The following is a 21,708-nucleotide window of genomic DNA, read 5'->3' on the forward strand; positions in this document are numbered from 1 at the left end:
TTTGTTCATTTATCCTGTTCTCTAGATTCCACATATAAGTGAAATCATATAACATTTGTCTTAACTTTTTGAGGAACTGTCAGACTGTTTTCCAAAGTGCCTGCACCATATTACATTCCCAGCAGCAATGCTTAAGCATTCCATTTGCTTTACATTTTTGCCAATACTTGTCAGTCATTGCCGGTCTTTTTTAGTATAAGCCATCCTCATGGGTTAATGTTCACTTTTGATTTATAAATGTATGGCATAAATATACCTATGGAATACAAGTGTGGAAGGCTTAACTGGTATTCCTTTGTATCAGAAATGGCCCTGCCAGTACAATATTTTCCTTCTTGCATCTTTAGTTTGAGGTGGTGGTGTTTTATTACTTCATAGATGAAATGTAAAAGGGGATCTGCTAAACTGGATTTTAGTACTTTTTTGATTCAGAGTGTAGTGATCATAAGGCAGCAGACACTGGGCCTTGAGATAGCAAGGAAAATTCTAGAAATATGCCATTTTGCAACATCTGTGCAGAAACTGCTTGTGGGCCAGTGTGTTACATTTAAAACCACATTTTGTATGTGGTCAACTTTTACACAGAGCTTGAGAAAATAAAATTGAATTTTATGCCTCTTTAATTTGATTTGAAACCATGACCATGCCATTTCTTTATAATAATTACATGAATGTAGCCAATATATGACTTTCATTTTATAGTAATTACAACTATTTACCATTTATAGAACACAGTTTAGGCAACCATAAGTCACATTTCATGCTAATCACTTTTCTGAAGATAAAGGGTTCTGTTGTACAAATCCAAGAACAATGATAGGGGAAAAGAAAATCAATTGATACGTCATATCAAAGAGGAGATCAAAATGAAGACGTCAAATATATGCCAAAGGCTCTCATAAATTACAAATTGTGAACTTACTCTGAACTTTATTTTTAGACAAATAAAATATCTTGAAGTCTCGTTTTAAACATTACTTCAAAGATGATTCGGTGACAATATTTTCCCCGAGGCTTTGCCAGTTTTACACGCTAAAGGCTTCTAGTGTGAGCAGGGTCCCACAGAGTCCAAGCAATCAACTGAGACTTTGAGATCTGATCCTCCATTGAAAGACAAGAAGCCCATTTTTGTGATGTGCTTCCCATTTCCTTCTTTTGGGACTAACTGAGTTATTAAAAGTTGTCTTCCTTTCTGCAGTTACATGAAGAGCACAGAAAAAGTGTTCAACAGCTGCTTCACATCATTCTATGGAAAAAAACTTCTGATCTGAAAAATCCCCCCAGGTCCTCCAGATAGTTTTTACATTTCTGACTCGTATTTTCCTTTCACACTCATAGGTTTGGCCCTCCCTCCTCCTTTATAGATAATATCTCTTCAGGAAGATAAATTTTCAGATATTAAAAGTAATACATTAGAAAACAAATTTGAAAGCTCAGAAAATATTATGAGAGAAAATAAAAACCACCTACAGTCTCATGACCCAGAGAGCACCACTTTTACTTACTATCTTACATTCTTTGTTTGCTTCAATTCATTCATTCATTCATTCATTCATTCATTCATTCATTCTTTATTTCAAACCAAATAACTATTCACTGAGCATCTACTACTATATGCCATGCACTGTTAGGATATAGACTGTGCATACATGGGGTCATAATTTCCTTTAGAATAGTCATGTTGATAGTTGTTGGTATAATATATGTCTCCCTTCCTAGACTCTAAATTTCAGAACCATCTTATTTATTAAACATCATACCATGGCCACTTACCAGTCATTATACTTTGAAAATAATATTTTAATGGTTGCACAATATTTTTACCATAATTTACTATTTCCCTATTGTTAGTCATTTATTTCCATATCTTTTACTATTCTAATTAACACACTTTTGAACATCATGTCAAATGTATGCACATTATTATAGCTTTTGTTATGTTAGCCAAACTGCCCTGTAGAAAAGCTCTACCAATTGAAACACTGCTATTAGTGTATGAGTTTTCTCAAATGTGATTAAAGGGTATTACAAAATGGCACACTCAAGGAAGTGAAAGACTTCCATATCCATCCCTTTGCCTGCAAGAGAGTCAGAGTGACCACCACCACCTGGGGGGAAGAATTCTTAGGAGAACTGAACAACATTTAGGAGAACTCTTTCAGTTTAGTAGCATAGTGATTTGGGGGCGAGACTAGGCAGTGGTGCAAGTTGCTTATTCATATTCATGTAAGTTTATGAATTACCTTTACAGAGCTAAGAGTGAGCTGGAGAAATGGTGTTGACATAAACTCAGATTGGCAATCCAAGTATTTCTTGATTGTCTATTATATGTCAGAGCCTATTAGGTGCTGTGAGCGATTCAGAGATGAACTAAACACAGTTCTTCCCCTCAAAGAAGAAAACTCCAGTAGCAGGGAAAAGTGTGATCTGAATCTGAATGACTTCGTTTTCAGTTTTTATTCTGCTACTTGTATTAGCGCCTTGTGGGGTGGGGTGGGGTGGGGTGGTTACATAATGTCTCTGATCTTCGGTTTCCTCATCTGCAAAATGAGTGATCCATTTGTGGTGAGAAGGAAATGAGATGATGTGTGTCAAGTGCTTAACAGTGTGCTTGGAAAATAACACAGTAGCTCTCAGGAAATGATAACTACTATTGCTTTGATAATGATATTTTTCTATGTTCTAAGGATTTTGTGGGGATTCAATGAAATAACAAATACAAAACACTTAGCACTGCACCAACATCAGATTAAGATGTGTAATGATGATATTGACAACACTTTGGGAGAAGAATATGAAAATATATCATAAGCTAGTTTTAGCAGTCATAAAAGAGCAACAAAGTTAGCTGCCCTTGTTGCAGAAAAAGTGAGTCTCAGCAGGTACTGCTGCTGAAGAGAGTGTTAGCTGTCCAAGTCTCTTGACACCAAGACTTAGGAAGGTCAGTTGCTCAGAGCCATTGCACGTTCTGGTCTACTCAGCTGTCACCTCTGCTCTTTGCATCCACCTCATTCAGGGCACCTAGAGTGCATTTTGTCTCCATGGAATTGTGAAGGTGTGCTGGTTGCCGGCCTGGAATTGTCTACCAAGCACAAAGCTTTTTAGGAGTGGATGATATTTGCCTCCTGTGCCATCACTCAAGAATGGCTTTTGTAGTTGAATTTAGCTAGGGCATTCAAGTGCTCTAAGTGCCTGGCAAAGGAAGTCAGTGTCTGGAAAAGTTATGCAGTGGATGTCTCCAAAATGCGATTGATGAACATGCTTTCTCCCCTGAGCCACTTTCCTGTTATGGGGTGGAAGCTGGTCTATTTCCGTGATGTGTTCTGACTTTGCCTCTCCTGAAGCCCACACACTCAGTGCCCCCAGGTTTAAAAAGAAGGAGGACAAATTAACTCTTCTTCTAACATACTAATGCTGCAGGCCTTTGTGAAATAAAACACTTGCCAAATGGAGAATATTATTGTCTTTCTGCTTTCAAAAGTTACTTGTTTACCTGTTACTCATAAAGCACAGGGTAATTTGCGATTGGGAAAAGGTATTCTTTGTCTGATGGTTTTCATTTCAGCATCATAGACTCTTCCTGAAGATTGCAAAGCTATTCTATTGCTACACATTTATAGAGCTCGCCCTGAGGTAAGAGAATTAGTGTCTGGTAATACCTTCCTGTCTGCCAATTTTACCTCACTGATTCAATCTTTGGAACTGATATAATCAATGGATCAACAGTATTCAAAGGGTGAACACTATTACAGAAAACTTTCACGAGGTTTGATGATTCATACAGACGCTATTCAGGATTTTTAATCAAGTCATGTAAAAGAAGCAAATTTGGATGTTGTTTATGCCTACAATTTTGATACAAAGTAAAATATTAAGAAGCACTTAGGAGAAGCCCATGACTTGGATTTCTGTGTGCAAACATTTCTTCTGAGGAAGAAAACTTAGAATGTTCTAGAATAAAGATCCACACAAACCAAAATCACACCAATGGGCAAGAGTAATGAAAGTGACACAAATGAGAGGTTGAACATGATAAGGAAGCGAAAGTGTTGTGCCTTGTTTTGGGTGGTCTGTATACTCCTATGGAAGAAGTTCCAGCTTTGGTGACAGAGTTCTGGGTATGCCTAGCTCAGTTGTTGGTCAAGTGAATGACTGATCCACATTTTCTTCATCTGTCAAATGGGGTTAGCAATATTTACTTCTCAAGATGTTTGTGAGGATCAGGATAGTAAGGATTACGTCTGTTTTTACTTTCCTTATATAATTTACCAGTATGTGTTCTTTATAGTTTTAAAATTATTTATTTCCATGACCTAGAATCTAAGTTCCATGTGTATGGTGGGTGTGATAAAGTATTTGACATCTCTTTTACCAGGCAGGTCCCACTCACCCTGAGGGTTGACCCAGTGGAGCCCATTGTAGACATGGATGCCTTGGGTCACTACCAAAGCCTTCTGGATAAAAAGGAAGATATTTCGTCTCCAGGAGAGCCTGTCTGGGTTTATTCAGTTGAGTAGAAATACCACAACATCATGGTTTAAAAAAAGGCTTTGTGTTCAATCATGAGTAGTTTCGAATCCCAGCTCTCCTGCTTATAGTCATATAATCTTGGGCAAGTTGTTTAACCTCTCTGTGGTTTAGTTTCATCATTTGAAAAGTGGGAATAAAAAGGGGAGAAGTGAGGATTAAATGAGATTAAATATGCAAAGCAAAGAGAAGTCATACCTGGCATGGAGGCTCATGAAAGACAGTTGGGAGGAGTGGCTGCTGCAGTAGCGGCAGCATCACTGCCCCTTGAGGACACAAGTTCTTGGCCATCTTGAAGTCGGCTGGGACAATATCACCATTGGAGTTCTCTTTGAGGGAGGCCACATTCCTAGTCCCTGGCCTTTTCTGCCTGTTTAGAACCTGCTGATCTTGCACTGACTACTGTAGAAAGCCTTTGTAATTAGGCCTTCAAGGCCTGATTTGAATTCCAGTCCTGACTCTCTCATTTTCCAGCTGTGTGACCCTGGGCAGGACAAGTTATTCAACCTCTGAGAGCCTCATTGTTCTCAGTTGTAAAATGGTAATAAAACACTTTTTAATGCATAGAGTTTTTGAGAGAATGAAATATGCTAATCCATGTAAAAGTATCTCACCTGGTCACTGGAACATGCTAAGTGCCCGATAAAGGTACGTGTATCTTCTGAAGTATAGAAGTAAGACTTTATTACATGAGGTACCATTTCAGAATTGAGTGTATTTCATGTTATTAAAATTATGTGAGAATTGGTGATATGTACATGATAACCACATTACCACAGAGTGTTCACTGGCTCAGATCTGCTCATTTTCCAGCCAATATGGATAAAGAGGAGTTGCTTATAGCCCATTAAGGTCTATGGGTTAGACCTTTGCTGCTCAAAGTGTGGTCTGTTGACCAACCACACAGGCATCATGTGAGACCTTGTGAGAAATGCAGAGTCTAAGGCCCCACGCCAGTCCTGCCGGATAAGACAAGATCCCCAGGTCACTACCTCTAACCCTAAGGTGTCATTGATACGGTGTTCATTGGCACATTCTCTATATCACTATATTTGATTGCTACAGTGCTCTAGTTTCTAGGGCTACATACGAGACCTGACAGTTAAGTTTGCGAACTTATCCTAGAAAAAGTGCTACATACCTCATTTCTGAATATCACTACGGTCGCCTTCAAAGCACTCCCGTTGGGAAGCTATGCACTGACACCAGCGCCTAGTCCACCCTTAACAGCAGTTTTGGAACTTGTTTTCTGGAATGGCCATCAGAGCTGTCGTCGTATTACCCTTGATGTCCTGAATGTCATCAAAATGTCTTCCTTTCCATATTTCCTTTATCTTCGGGTAAAGAAAGAAGTCATTGGGGGCCAGATCAGGTGAGTAGGGAGGGTGTTCCAATCGAGTTATTTGTTTACTGGCTAAAAACTCCCTCACAGACAGTGCAGTATGAGCTGGTGCAGTGTCGTGATGCAAGAGCCATGAATTGTTGGCGAAAAGCTCAGGTCGTTTTTGTCTAACTTTTTCACGTAGCCTTTTCAGCACTTCCAAATAGTAAACTTGGTTAACTGTTTGTCCAGTGGGTACAAATTCATAATGAATATTCCTTCTGATAACAAAAAAGGTTAGCAACATTGTTGCAACAAGTTCGCAAACTTAAATTGCCAGACCTGGTATACTATGTACTGTTGTTCTTTTCCAAGAGAGGAGTGAACCCTAGAAAACCGGAGAGTTGTTGTTGTTGTTGTTGTTGTTTTTTAATAATTGGGGAAGGGGAACAGGACTTTATTTGGGAACAGTGTGTATTTCCAGGACTTTTTTCCAAGTCAAGTTGTTGTCCTTTCAGTCTTAGTTGTGGAGGGTGCCGTTCAGCTTCAAGTTGTTGTCCTTTCAGTCACAACTAGTTGTGGAGGGCGCAGCTCAGCTCCAGGTCCAGTTGCCATTGCTAGTTGCAGGGGGCGCAGCCCACCATCCCTTGTGGGAGTCGAACCGGCAATCTTGTGGTTGAGAGGACGCACTCCAACCAACTGAGCCATCCGGGAGCTCAGCGGCAGCTCAGCTCAAGGTGCCGTGTTCAATGTTCTTAGTTGCAGGGGGCGGAGCCCACCATCCCTTGTGGGACTCGAGGAATTGAACTGGCAACCTTGTGGTTGAGAGCCCACTGGCCCATGTGGGACTCGAACCAGTAGCCTTCGGAGTTAGGAGCATGGAGCTCTAACCGCCTGAGCCACCGGGCCGGCCCCCCCACCCCCCAAAAAAAAACCTCGAGTGTTTTGTTCTGGGTCAAATGGCTATTCAGTGGCAGGGCCATCATTGGACTGCTGGGGCCCCAGGATTCTACCTTCTGACACTGTCCTTCATATCCATTGCCTTTGCAATTCAATCCACTTCCCTGTCTAGTGTCTGGAATCCATTTATCACTCTTTTTTCCCCCCTCAAATCCAAGATGGCCAGCTTTTTAGTGCCTCTTTTCTTAGATATAATGTCAACCACATCAGGACATAATCTAAATGACTTAGTAAATTAATGATGAAAAAATTCATTTACCAGTAGTATTGACCACTGTCAATGTGTTTTGTAGTAAGTAATATTCCAGCTTCCTTGGTGCAAGTGGATGCTGTACTGTTATGGTTTTCAAACTTCATTTGCATGAGTTTCACCTGGGAATCTTGTTTAAAATACAGATTCCTGGGCCTCACATATACGGTTTCTGGTTCCTGACTCTAGGCTGTGGATCAGCATCTGTGCTTTAAATAAACTCCTCAAGTGATTGTAAGGTATGTGGGCCACACTTTTAGAAAATTGCTTGGCTCTGAAGTCAGACTGCCTGGCTTCAAATCCAGGCTATGCCGCTGACTAGGTGGAAGTCCTTGGGTCCTGTTTTCCTCAGCAAATAACAATACCTGCCAGTCAATACAAGGTTGCTGTGATGATTACATGAGATAATGTGAAATACTTAGTATAGTGCTGAATCTACAGTTAATGATCAAGAAATATTAGCTAATATTATTTTTAAATCTAGGTTATAGTTTTCTGCTAATTAAGTAGTAACTACTATTGAAAGAAAATTGTTCCTGTATTAACACACATGTATCTCCAATCAAATTGAATCTCCTCCCCCCTGCCCCCTTTTTCAGTGTGTTTTTCCAGGACCCATCAGCTCCAAGTCAAGTAGTTGTTTCAATCTAGTTGTGGAGGGCGCAGCTCACAGTGGCCCATGCAGGGATTGAACAGGTAACCTTGTTGTTAAAAGCACTGCGCTCTAACCAACTGAGCTAACAGACCACCCCTGAATCTCCCTTTAAAGCTTAGCAATGATCATCTCTTGTCCTTGAGGTGTTTCTGATCTTGCTCTCAACTGGAATAATTGTTCCTTTTATAGCTCTTCCATTTGTACCTCCCACAGAAGGCATTTTATGTAAGAAGTTTGCATCTCTTTCTTCCCACTCTGGAAGCTCCTTTAGGACAGGGGAACTGTTGTAAGCATACTACAGCCCCATTCCCACTTCATACAGTGCTTAGTACTCAGAAGTACTCAAAATCACATTTGGTTTTTTGACCTAAAGTTCTTGAAGTGAAAGAAGCTTGAACTGAGTTATACCAGACCAGAACCTCTTTACTCTTCTAGGCTGGAGCAAGTGAGAGGTGACAGAATAAAGTTAGATGTTGGGTCTCTTCTGACTTGTTTCTGTTGCCATAGGATTGGGAGGAAATGTCCACAAGAAGTGAAATTGAGAGGGACATCACAAAACCCATCACAATTATTGTTGTGCTTTAAAAAATGTATAATCATATTTCCAGAAATTATACTTTGGTTCTTGATGGAAGAAAAGGCACATCCCTATGAGTGAGTATCCATTAACTTTGTGGAAAAGGGCGACTCGGCTTGGCCTGTGGGAATTTCTGCATGGGCACTCAACAGATAAATAAGGAAGGAGCATTCCCTTCAGAACACATAAAACAGGAGGCTGGTTACATTTTCTACTTTTCAACTGGCTGCGTGAGGGTTTATAGACATGTGTGACTACAGGTCCTATACTTCATAGAACAGGGATTTGGTACCTGAGAGATGCAATGCTAATGTCAATTCATTAACTCTTGGCCTGCCAGTGTTGAAGGGAGTTTAGCAATCATGTTGAGTAAGTAGCAGAGAGCACATACCATTGTTCTTTTAGTGTTTCTACAAGAATGGCAATGGTTAAATGCCTTTAATTGCTGGTTTCCTGTATTATGTCCCATTCCAAAATGGTTAGTATTCCTTGGGTTCAAAGTCTAGCTCTGCCATTGACCGTCTGTATAACTTTGGGCATGTCACTTGCCCTTTTGTGGCCTCGGTTCCCTTTATAAAAGGAGAAAACTGAGTTGGGAGATCTTTAGGTTCCTTTTAGCTCTGAAAACAGGAGATTTTTCCATAAATAGAATTGTGCTTTTCCTTTTTTTGGAAAATCTATTCTTTCCTAATGTTGAAACGCTAGTGGTCCAGTGAGTGAAGTAACCAAGCTATAAGAATTGTCTCACAGAGTCTATAAGAAGGTAGGAAGCAAAGATACATTCTGAAGTATGTTTCTCATATTAAATCTTTGTTGGTATTCCAAGTGACATTTTTTCCTGCACAGCTCACATTCCACACCAAAATGCTATCTGGAAGGGCACATACTGATTAAGAACTTTTCAAAGAAAACATATTTTCTCTGATTGAAATCCAAACGTATTGATTGTTTTATCTCTATCGGGAGAAACTGCTTTCTATTTGATAATGGATGACAACTCTCCATACCACTTCATCTGTCAGTTGGGCAGCAGGGTGATACAAGGAGCTTCCAAGTCTTGTGGGCTAAGCCATTAGCCATGACAGTCAGCTCTAAGCCATGTCCTGGCCCTAGCATGGTCACCATGAACAAGTTTAGACCTGTTACAGATATGATTCCTAAATCGATGACTTGGTGGCAAAATCTTTAAAAGTGGCAAGCCCATCTCAAAGCTTCTGTACAGGGTGGGACCTGGAGAGATTTAAGAGCAGTGCAGATCAGAGTTTCTTGCAGAGAGGACATTTGGGGCATGAACTGTGTGCTACTTCTTTGCACCCATAGCAGGAAAGCCCCAGAAGATTAAAACTTAAGTATTTATGAGCTAAATATGTTTCCCTCAGTCTTGGAATGCCTAGTGAGAATACCACTTATATTTGCACGGAATGCTTGCATTTCACAAAGTACTTTCACATGCATTAGCTCATTCGGTTGTTAAAACTTTAATCATGGGACATAGATTGAGCATATGCTTTTATCATGTTACAAATGAAGGATCAGTCATGCCCTTTAATCTTACGCTTGGTCCCACAACCTACTCTTGAAATCATGGCTTGTAGACCAAGGTTCTTTCTACTATTCTAAGCTGTTCAGTTATTCAAGCCTAGAGCTAATGCTGACAGACCAAGTAATCATAGCAGCTCACATTTATTGAGCTCTTATTATGGCTCAGGAACTTTACGTAATTCTCACTTAATCTTCACAACAACCTAATGAGGCCAGTATTATTATCGTAACCCTTATTTTACAGAAGAGGAAAATGAAGCTCAGAGAAGTTAAGAACTTGCTTAGGGTTACATGATAGTAAGTCACAGAGTTAAGACTCAAACTCAGTCAGTCTGGCTTCAGAATCCATATTCTTAACCATGATGGTATGCTGCTGGCAACTCCCTGCCCCCTACCCTTTCCAAAAGGTTTGAGAATAGGAAAAAGAGTGGGTTTTACTTCCTGGACTATGTTAGCAACAGTGTACCAAGGGGAAATACTGTTTTAAGCCAGTCTTCTAGAAATAGCCACTAGGAGCTGATTATGATACCAATATGTCCGCAGGCCCGTTTCTGGGTCCTTTCTGGCCTTTGCCACTCTGGGCCCTCTTCCTGATCTCCACAGTCCTTTCCCTCTGAGTCCTCAGCAACATTGTCACCTGTCTTTGGACATGTACCACTCTCCCTTTTAGATGAGATTTGTAGGTTATTGTACAAAAATATTTCAGAGTTAGTATTATTTATTCCCCACTTCTAAAACAAACCTGAGGGAACTCCTTTAAAAACTGTCTATTAAATAATTTGGACTTTAGAAAGAGATCCGAAACTTTGTAGAAGAAAGGCAAGGGAGAAGAAGAGGTGAAAGGTGTTTCCATCAAGAACTTGGAATGGAAGCGCGATTGGAGCCAGGCGAGAAGCGTGCATGCTGAGTTTCCCGTTTTCACCATGCGGACATCTCTACTGTAAAGATGGTCAATGTGCCCAAAACCTGAAGGACTTTCTGTAAGAAGTGTGGAAAGCATCAGCCTCACTAAGTGACCCAGTATAAGAAGGGCAAGGATTCCCTGTATGCCCAGGGAAAGAGGCATTATGATTGAGAGGAGAATGGCTATGGTGGGCAGACAAAGCCGATTTTCCAGAAGAAGGCTAAAACCACAAAGAAGATTGTGCTGAGGCTTGAATGTGTTGAGCCTAACTTCAGATCTAAGAGGATGCTGGCCATTAAGAGATGCAAGCATTTTGAACTGGGAGGAGATAAGAAGAGAAAGGGCCAAGTGATCCAGTTCTAAGTTTTGGGATTCTTATTTTGAGAAAAATGTTGAAGCTTTAGAAAAATACCTGTATGAAAATTAATGCAGTGATATTCACACACACACACACACACACACACACACACACACACAGAACTTGGAATGGAAGTCATTTCCAACATTTCATGAGCTCTGTGAACAGGGTCCTGGGTCTGCCACTAAGAATACAGAGCCTCAAAAAACATAGCCTCTGTCCTCAGGAAGCTCAAAATCTAGTAGTATTAGAATGACCACTGCTCTTGAGCATTCAATTTGGCTTTGAATTCAAACAAAGACAATAAGTGGAATGTGACGGATTATCTAGTACTTTTCTGATAAACTGTGTTATGTCTTTTATTCAGAAGAGACAAGCTTCTGGTGTGGCCATTTAGCTCAGTTGGTTAGAGTGCAGTGCTGGTAGCACTAAGGTTGCTGGTTCGATCCCTGCATGGGCCATGGTGACCTGCTCCCTCCTTAAAAAAAAACAAAAAACACACAATGGGATTTATAGATGATGTAATAAAGAATTGTACACTTGAAATCTATGTAATTTTACTAAAAATTGTCACCCCAATAAATTAAAAAAAAGAGAGAGACAAGCTTCTTTAAAATGCAGAATAATAATGATAAATTATTATTTTATAGCAATAATAGTTCATTCTCAAGGTGAGGTGGAACTAGGATGCGGACTTATATGTAATATAATGAGTGATATATTTACTTTATTTTTTTAATTTTATTGGGGAATATTGGGGAACAGTGTTTCTCCAGGGCCCATCAGCTCCAAGTCGTTGTCCTTCAATCTAGTTGTGTCTAGTAGTGGAGGTTGCAGCTCTGCTCCAAATCCAGTTACGGTTTTCAATCTTTAGTTGCAGGGGGCACAGCCCACCATCCCATGCGGGAATTGAACCGGCAACCTTGTTAAGAGCTTGAACTCTAACGAACTGAGCCATCCGGCCACCCCTCCAGTAGCTCAGTGGCAGCTCGTTGTCTTCAATCTAGTTGTGGAGGGCGCACCTCACTGGCCCATGTTGGAACTGAACTGGCAACCCTGTTCAGAGCTCGTGCTCTAACCAACTGAGCCATCCGGTTGCCCCATGAGTGATATTTTTAATGGAGTTTTGGCAAAGGATTCCGACCTGCCTTTTTATTATTACAATTTTTTTTTTACAAAAGTTTATTCTTTTTTTTAATACAGGACACACTTTATTAATAGTTTTATTCTTAAATGTACAATAGGCTCCAAGACAACACTTCATTCTAGCTATAGGTGGCAATAGGTTGTTATGGCAGGGAATCCAGATGTTAAAACAGGAATGGAATTCAGGATCACCATTGTCCCAGGCATAAGAACAGCTAACTTTTTGTCAGATTTCTTAATTCCATCTGTGGCCAGGTGGCTCTTCCCCTTGGCCTTTGCTTTTATCTCCTCGAGTTTTTTTTGCTCTTCTTTTTGCTTCTGCTTGAATGCCTTATCTTCCTCATCCGTCTCCTTGGCCTGCTTCTCGAGTTGCTTCAAGGGCTTCTTACCACCTTCATAGCCAAACATGGCTCCTACCACCCCTTCCCCAGACTCTGCCACCGGAAGTGGCAGGACCCACCTTTTATAAGAGCAATGCATGTATCGCTGTCACGTGGGGTGTTAAGCGGGGTCCCATCTGGGGTCTCTAGTCCCTCTCCCCACATAAGAATGCAGGATATGGTGAGGCCAAAAAGGAACACCCACAGAGCCATAGATAGGGGGGTCATACCATTATAGTCTCGCTGGCATCTGGGTTGGAGACACAGGAAGCAGGAGCCACACTATCTGCAACCTGCCACCCACTTCTCTCTGCCAACCAATCTCACTTGCTAAGTGCAATCTGCCATGCTAATTGCAATCCGCTCTTGCTGGCTCAGCCACCATCTTCTTGCTAGCCCCCATTTTCTGCTAGCGTAGCCACAGCAGTTATATTAGTGGCCAGTGGCTCAGTGGTTACAGCTGACGGCCAACTAGCCACAGCTGATGGCCATCCAATCACAGTTGATGGCCATTTACTACCTGAGCCAGCATCTTTCCACGTGAGGCCGAGAGCCTGGAAACTGCACTCCTGGCTCTGTCCTCACAATCGCTCTGCCATTTCTGTCTTCACTGTCATTTTGTAGGAAATGGCTATGAATATATTGTCTCCAAAGGCAGTGTCTATAGCCATTGTGCTTCGATATTACCTAATAGTTCAGAAGATGCAATAACTTTCCTTACATGGACCAATTAGAGAAAAACTCCCTTTGTGAAGCAACAACAGCAGCATGAGCCAGAACAGGCACTTCATTATCTGCTTCTACCCACAGGTAAGTAGAGATGCTGGTAAGAGACTGATTGGCCTGGGAAATGGCAGGACTTGGGATCCACACTTTCAGGGTTAAAGAAATTTATGCCCACTTCCAGGATTGGCTTCCCTGGAGGCCTTGGTGCTGTCTGGCGCCCTGTCGGAGTGGACTCCTGAGGTTTCTCTCCCAGTGAGATACCATTGTCAGCCTCTCCCTTCCCATAGCAGCCTATTGACGTCCTGGCATTCATTTCCCAGGGCCCCTTTCAGTCCCCAAGAATCACAAGTTCTTTTCATTCTGGGAGTTTGGAGATGGAGCTGCACCAAAGAGAACAGATGTACTTTCCCTATGGAGTGCTTTATTCTAGTGGATTTCGTTCAGATAGGTAAAGGGTAATTTTGCTTCTTTTCCTGCATCTTTCTGAAAGTTTGTAGGGTCAATTAACCAGGGCTGTGCAGGCTTCCCAGCTCCAAAGCAGAAGCAAAAGTCATTTTTTTCTTTATTCCTTGTATAAGATGGAAGATTCTTTGATAGAAAGTGATTTTTTTCTTGAATACGAGGAAACAGTGCTCTCTTTTTAGTTAAGCTGAATACAAATCACATCACCCCAAATGGAGTAATCACAAGTCTTGTAAGTTATCAATGTTTTATTATTTTATTGCCTTTGGTTTCATATGGAACATTTTGTTAAAAAGGCAGTGCCTTTGCCCTGAGCCTCAAATTTCCTTTTCCTTCAGACAAGCACACTTACAAGTGAGGGATGTCCAGCCTTCAAGAGTGAATGGCTTAATGTGTGTTGAGAACAAAGTCGAAAAGTGGGCATTTACTAACCCCCCTGCCCCGCTCCATTGACTCAAACAGTTGTCATTCTCATACTCGTGCTATTGTACCTTCCCTCCCTACACACACACACACACACACACACAAACACACACCCCTTTTTTCCTTTCTAAAACTTTTCTTCATTACGGGTATATATTTTCCTTCCTTTCTCGCCCCACCCTACCCCACATTACAGCTTTTGGTTGCCAGTGCTACTGTCTCCCTAACTCTGCCTTTTGTGATGTGTGCCATTTCAAGGTGCTCACTCTATAGAGCTCGGTTTTCATTTAAAGAAACAGTTTTTATGGGCAGAGAGAACTCTTTTCCTCCTGTGTGCATACTGTCGGGTCATATATTCACTTAGGAGATGTCAGCTGTGAAGAGCAAGCACTGTGGAGTCAGATAGCCATGAGTTTGGAGCCAAGTCTTTACTTATTAGCTATATGATCTTGAGTATATCACATCTCTGAGCCCCAGTTTCTTCAGTGATTCATAAAGAGAACTTAACAGATAGGATTGTTGTGTCAAGATTTGATAAAAAGGGCATATAGTTTAGCATAGTGCTCAGCCCATAGTAATTAATAAATACTGGCTATTATCACCGAGCATTGTGATCGCCGCTGTTTTTGTTGTTGAGGACTTTGCATTGGCTTGGTTCTGTTTCTTTGCTGCTTAGGACTCAGCAAAACTTCTCTATCATCAAATTGTTTGCTTTTTTTGTCTGTATCTTTGAGTCTTTCTGTTATGCTTGCTCCTTTATTCTGTTCTTTAGATTTGAGATGAAATTCACATAACAAATGGTAAAAATTCACCATTTCAAATTGTATCATTAAATGGAATTTAGTACACTCACAATTTTGTGAAATTATCCTCACTATCTAGTTCAAAACATTTTTACCACCCCAAAGAAAATCCCTTACCCATTAAGCAATCACTCCCTACTCCCAACTCCCATCCCATCAGCTAAGTTACTTGTTTTTAGATTGATTTCTTTGAAATCATAAGTCATTGAGAAATCTGAGGAGTTCAGAAAGGTGAATTCTACATAGTGAGAGTTTTCCAAAAGTCAATCAGAAATGCATTCCTAAATTGAAGAAATATATTCTAATATCATAGGACTGACTACCAGAGAAGGGAATGAAAAATCAGAAGATATACTCACACCCTGACGAACACAGAAATTGTCCCTTTGATGCTTGTCTATCATATTTCACATTATTTTCTTTGTCTTGTGGAGAGAAAAAGGGCTTGAAACTTTGAGTGAAGGGAGAGGTATATTTTCTAAATCCCCTGTAAACAAATTATGGGAAGGCCCAGGATAAAGGTTAGCAGGTCAGCCTCTTTGCTTTACTTTCCATCCTGCCACATTCCAAGTGAGGAATTTTAGATAACCCTCAGGGAAAATGCGACCCTTTGAAGTTTCTGGTTGTTTCTACAGCTGCTGATTTCTTCCCACCATCCAAGGTGGAGGAGGGTCCCAGTTAGTTCATCAGCACTCAGGTGCCATCTAGCTGGCTGTGTACTTCTTTGCAGTGGGACAATTTATAGGCTTCCTATACGAGTCTGTGAGGAGGGGACAGGATTGATAAGGCTGCAGCAAAGGATAAAGGGAAGCTCCAGCTGGCTCAGTACTCAAAAAGTGGGAAGAAGGACACACAGTTAAGGTGCATTGGTGAAAATGCTCTCAGATTTGGCAAATGTATGTGAAGGCTTTGTATGTGGGCCAGTTTGCCTTGAGAGGGTGTGGGCTCCTCTGAGAAGGCTTCTGCTGTCTGAGGGAGCCAAAGGGCAGAGCTTTCCCTAAACAAGCTTCTTGGCTTAGGCAATGTTGAGGCAGGTTTTGTTTGTGTGGTGTTCTGGGCTTCTAGTCAGGCCTTTTTGGTTGCTGTTTTTAAAAAAATCTTATTTCCAGTTTGATTGAGTTATAATTGACATATAACATTGTATACATTTAAGGTGTGCAACATAATGATTTGGCATTTGTATATATTGTGAAATGATCACCACAATAAGTTTAGTTAACATCCATCATCTTACGGTTACATTTTCTTTTTCCTTGTGTCGATAGTTTTTAAGATCTACTCTCCTAGCAACTTTCAAGTATATAATACAGTATTAACTGTAGTCACCATGCTGTATGGTAGATTCCCCAGAATTTACTAATCTTACAACTGGAAGTTTCTACCTTTTGATCACCTTCACCCAATTACCCCACCCTTCATCCCCTGCCTCTATTGCTATGAGTTTGGTTTTCTTATATTCCACATCTAAGTGAGTTCATGCAGTATTTGTTTTTCTCTGTCTGACTTATTTCACTTAGCATAATGCCCTCAAGGTCCTTCCATGTTGTCGCAAAAGGCAGGATTTTCTTCCTTTTAATGGCTAAAAAGTATTCCATTGTGTGTGTGTGTGTGTGTGTGTGTGTGTGTCACATTTTGTTATCCATTCATTCATTGGTGGACACATATCATCTTTTATAAAAGCAACCTCTTCTTAGGAAACCATGTCCCTGACTTGGGCAACTTTGCCATAGTTTTTAAATGACGAGAAAAGAGAGTGGGGAAGGCTGATACACTTTGTCCACCTTGCTTTGATGGGTGGCGAATGGGGTGTGTCATATTAATTTTAGAACTGGATATATTGGGGAGGCCTATAATTTAAATGTGCTTCCTCTGTTGGGTCATGGTGGGACCAGAGAAACAACTCTTGAGCAAGCAACTCCAGGTGATTCTAATGTAATTAGCTTTGGCAATGAACTTGGGAAAACACTGCTCTCAGGAGTCATATGAAGGGAGGGATCAGAATAACCTGAGTTTTCACAAAAGTTTTATCAGGAAGTTACATTGAAAAGGAGTAACCCCGAGGTAAGTATTCATTTCTGTTTATTCATAGTTTCTACTTTACTAAGAGAGTTTTAAGTAAGTGGCCATTACTTTTTATTGAGTGAAGTTGTAGGACCAATTTAACAGTTTTCATTTTACCTTCATTCATGAGATTCAATTTGAAAAGTGTTCTTGAAAACCTATCTCTGGATTTTAATAAATAGAAATTTCTGAAGGTTTTATGCTCAGGGGTATTTTGTTTCCTCATGTCTGTTCATTTTGGGAAGAATGAATTTTGTCTCCTAGTTACAGGGTAGGAGGTTTAGTGGCTCCCACTGAATTAGTCCTTTTTGTTCCTGGAGCAAAGAGCTTAATAAAAATCAGACTGCATTTTGGAAATTGGATGATTTTTTATGTTGCTACAGTTAGATGGATTCCTATAAATGTGCCCCCAAAAGACTTTTAAATCTCTCTTAAAAGGCAAATATTTCAAACAAAGGGGAAAGTTTCTGAACAGCACAAGTGTTATTTTGGCCCCTGGCATGTGTTTATCTCGAAAAGACTTTTAGAAGTATCATAAAAATACTGAAGCACTGCCTAAATCAACCCTTCCTAAAACTGGACCTTTAGCTAACTTTTCACTTATGGAGGAAAGGAAAAAGGGAGAGAGGTAGAGAGGATGAGAGGGAGAGGGAGAAATAGAGAGAGGGAGACCAGTAGGACAACCTCCACCTGGGACTCCCTTCCCTTCCTCCCCATTTTGCTGTCCAGGATTTCCCCATCCAATTCTGCAGTCTCACCATGCCCATATACTACCCAGCATTTGTCCAAGTGCCACAAACCATGCTCCAAATCTGCTCCCTGAAAAAGAGTGGCCCAGAGACAAGTTTCCGGAGGTGATTAAGTGAGCCTCCCAGCCTGTCTTGGTGCCCAAAATCAAAGGCTTATTCAGTGATTCTATCCTTGAGGCTTGTGTCTGAAATCCTCTAGCAGCTCTACAGAAGGCTCTCCTCTCTGCTGGCTGCTTCCCAGAGATGTTGGCTTTCTACTGTGGAAAGTTCTTTTGCTGGTGACATATTTGAGATGAATTAAAACATCTTCCTCCCTCAGCTTCAGCATCCTGTTCCTAAGGGTGAGTTAGACAATTCGTCTCAAATAGCCCCAGCTGTTAGGTCTTCCCAGGGGACACTCCATGTGAAGTGGTTTTCCCCTTTGGTAATTTTGATTGCTTCTAATGAGGCTGCCTGCTTGATCTGTAATAGACAATGCTGGACTGTACATCTGTATCCTTACAGCACCTTTGCCCCAAGGGTTGTAAGAGTTTTTCTGAGATCATCCTTGAGAGCCTTGGACCCAATGGCATTTTCCTTGTTGGGGATGGGGGAAAAAAACAAACGCCTTTCATGTTTTCCTGTTCTTCTGCTCTGGGGTACTTTGTGTGTTTAGGGAAATGACTCTTTGGCTTTGAAAAGACACACACACACCCACACACACACACACACACACGTGAAAGGGAATGGGAGAGCAAGAATGTAAGAGAGGGATCAACATGAAGAGGAGAAAGTGAATATGAGAAAGTGATAAAGAAAACGAAATCACAATCATGTATGAGAACAAGACAGCAAGAGCATATGGGAGGGTGCAAGAGGGATAGAGAAAGGGTTCTAAGGGCTCTTTGGAGATATGGCTGATTCTAGTACTGGGGCAAGCAACATATAAGATAAGCCTGGAGCATCTTGTAGTGCCACAAAGTAAAGAAGTGCTAAAACAAACAAACGAACAAAACATCAATGAGGGGTGTGGCACAGGAACCAACTGAAAGAGCTCCCAATGGCCAATGCTGGAAAATTTGAGGAACAAAAGAAAGTAGTGTTGGAGTGTAACCCAAAGTATAATATAAATTTCTCAGTCCATATTGATATAAATAAATGATTAAACAAATGGATAAGGAGAAAAATCTCCCGCATAGAACAATTAGAAGTAATTTGTGTAGATACTCTTCCCTTAAGGAGATGGAACATAACTCTCCATTCCTTAAATGCGAGCTATGAATAGTGACTTCCTTCCAAAGAGTACTGTGTGGAAAGGGAAAGGAGGGTAACCTTACAGTGGATGAAGATGACAAACACTACCTCACCCAGGTGATCAAGTACAACATCAGAAGTCATAAATCATAATGATAGTATGTACCCTTGTTGCAGAATCCAAGACGAGAAAGAATCCAAGTGGCACTCAGAGAGTTAGGAGAGTTAGCTTTATTATGCTGGCGGGTTCAGCGGGATCCTTCCCAAAAGACTGAGCCCCTAGCAAGGTTTTGAGCAGGTTTTTATGGGTTGGGGACTTCCTTGAGTTGGGGAAGGGGTAGGTGTCGTCTGGTGATTGGCTCAAAGTGTGGCTTGGAGGGGGCTATACGGAAGTGGGCTGGGGCTTAGGCTGGGGACCTCTCTCTCCGCTGGGGCCACCATATTAGCTCAGTTCCACGGGGCAGGGAACCATTTTAAGGTCAGTTTCCCCATCACCCTTGATATGGTGTGATGAGAATCACACTTTACCTCTGTAGTCTTCCATTAATCCATAATCCCCATGTAATCTTGAGGAAGACATCAGGAAACATCCAACAGAGGAATATACTACAATATACCTGACCAGTATTCCTCAAAATTGTCAAGGTCATTAACGCCCAGGAAAGTTTGAGAAACTGTCACAGCCAAGAGAAGCCTAAGGAGATGTGGACAGCTAACTGTAATGTGGGATCGTGGAACAGAAAAGAAATCTGAAGAAAGCATAGACTTTAGTCAATAATATTATAACATCTCAAGATTAGCTCATTAATTGTGAGAAAAGTACCTCACTAAGATGTTAATAATGGCGGAAACTAGGTGTGGAGGAAATAGGAATTTTCTGTACTATTGTCACAATTTTTCTGTAAATCTGAAACTATTCTAAAATACAGACATTTATTTAAAAGACTGTCTTACAGTTTTACACTCAAGGTGAATGCCTCACTTGTCTCACCGTAGACCTGCCCAACTCTCTAAATGCAAAACAAAATCGTAGTGTTAGGTTTCCTGGGATAGAATCATACACACTGCCCTCTTGATCTGCATTCTCTTTACAGTAGTACCTCGGTTTTCGAACGTCTCCATTGACGAACATGTCAGCTTACGAATGCCATAAATTTTATGGATCTATGGTATCATTAGAAAGTAAAATTCATGCTAAATTTGCAGTTTTAGGGATTGATTTTAAAGGTCTGGAACAGATTAATGCATTTTGCATTACTTTCTATGGGAAACCACACCTCAGTTTTTGAACGTTTTAGAACTTGAACGGTCTTCCGGAATGGATTACGTTTGAAAACCGAGGTACCACTGTATTTGTATATAAATAAAATTACAGTACTCTTTCCCCTACAAACTTCTCCTTAGAGTAAGCTGAATTACACTCCATGGCTTCTGAGAAGGAATGGCTTTAGAAAAAGCTTAGTGTGCACTTCCGAAAGTTGCAGCCGTGCAGCCCTGTGAAGAGGTCACAGAAACGGTGTAGTCCACGAAAAGTTGCCATTCTGTGCCCAGCCAGCCAGAGCGTCTCTTGAGGCTGCTTTATTCCTGCAAAGGTATGCCATCTTTACAAAGAGTAGGCTCTCTTTGGTGTTTGGGTCTGCCCCTCAGATAGAGCTCTGGAGCCTGGTCTTTTGTCCCAGAAAGGTGACAAGACCAAAGTAGGTTTTGTCCTTCATGTTGCTGTGGTTCGTCTTTTCCCTCTTTTCACATCAGTACTGATAAGAGAGGACAAATACCCATTATTTAAGGCATAATGTTATAGGTATAGCTCTCTTCCTCATCTTTCCCTCTAGCCCCTACCCTGTTCCTAGAAATGGAGAGGCTGCCAGCCTGTGGCAGAAAGCTGGATAAAGTTCACTTCATTCCCTCAGGTGAAACCGCATGAATGAAAGCACAATATTGAGCTGATTTGAGCTTTTCCGGTTTCTGACTTGAGTTTGGTGGAAAGATTTGTTTTGGGGGAATTGGAATCTGGGAGTAGGTGGCTGTGACACTAACTCAGAGTGTACCATCTCATCTCTGATGGTCATCTGTGTAAGAAGATCCTTCAAAGCCAGGCACTGTGATTCCCTTTGGAGTAACTGGCTGAATCTGGTGTTTGTTTTTTAACAGCTTTGCCACTTGGGGGTTATAGCAAGGGAAGTGCTAGAAAGTGAATGCTAGAACTCCATCCGGCTTCATGTAAAAGAACAGTGGCTTCAGAAATCTGGCTTCATGAAAAAGAACAGTGGCTTCAGAAATCTGGCTTCAGACAGATTTGGGTTTGGATCCCAGCTCAAGAATTTCTTAACTGTCTCATCTGGGCAATCACCTGGCCCCACAGAACCTCAGTTTCTTCATTTATTAAATGGAGATGCTAGTAGAGTTGTTGTAAGATTAAAGGAGCTAATTTGAACACCGAGCCAATGCCTGGCACAGGAGAGGTACCTAATGCATGGTAGCCATCATCACCCAAACTCTGTAGCTTGGGGCTGGGGTGAGGGGTGCTTCCACCAGAGTACAGACCCAGGACTTACTCTGGAGACATGTTGCAGGAGGCCTGCCAGTTTTGCAGGAGTGTTTCCTTGTTGCTGATTAATAAATGAGAAATGG

General features: G+C 41.1%; 2 protein-coding genes and 1 pseudogene across 3 annotated transcripts in view; 2 read left to right on the top strand and 1 right to left on the bottom strand.

Moving 5' to 3' along the window:
* HS6ST2 (heparan sulfate 6-O-sulfotransferase 2) overlaps positions 1-21,708 on the top strand; it is a 345,446-nt gene that overhangs the window by 182,640 nt on the left and 141,098 nt on the right. The gene's annotated exons all lie outside the window — the stretch shown is intronic.
* LOC117028707 (60S ribosomal protein L36a-like) lies at positions 10,779-11,101 on the top strand (annotated as a pseudogene).
* Positions 12,364-12,648, bottom strand: LOC117024517 (translation machinery-associated protein 7-like). Its single transcript, XM_033109886.1, has one exon. It carries the CDS (start codon positions 12,646-12,648, stop codon positions 12,364-12,366), a length of 285 nt encoding a protein of 94 aa, XP_032965777.1.

The sequence above is a fragment of the Rhinolophus ferrumequinum genome, chromosome X (genome assembly GCF_004115265.2).
Source record: "Rhinolophus ferrumequinum isolate MPI-CBG mRhiFer1 chromosome X, mRhiFer1_v1.p, whole genome shotgun sequence".
In the NCBI taxonomy this organism is placed as follows: Eukaryota; Metazoa; Chordata; class Mammalia; order Chiroptera; family Rhinolophidae; genus Rhinolophus; species Rhinolophus ferrumequinum.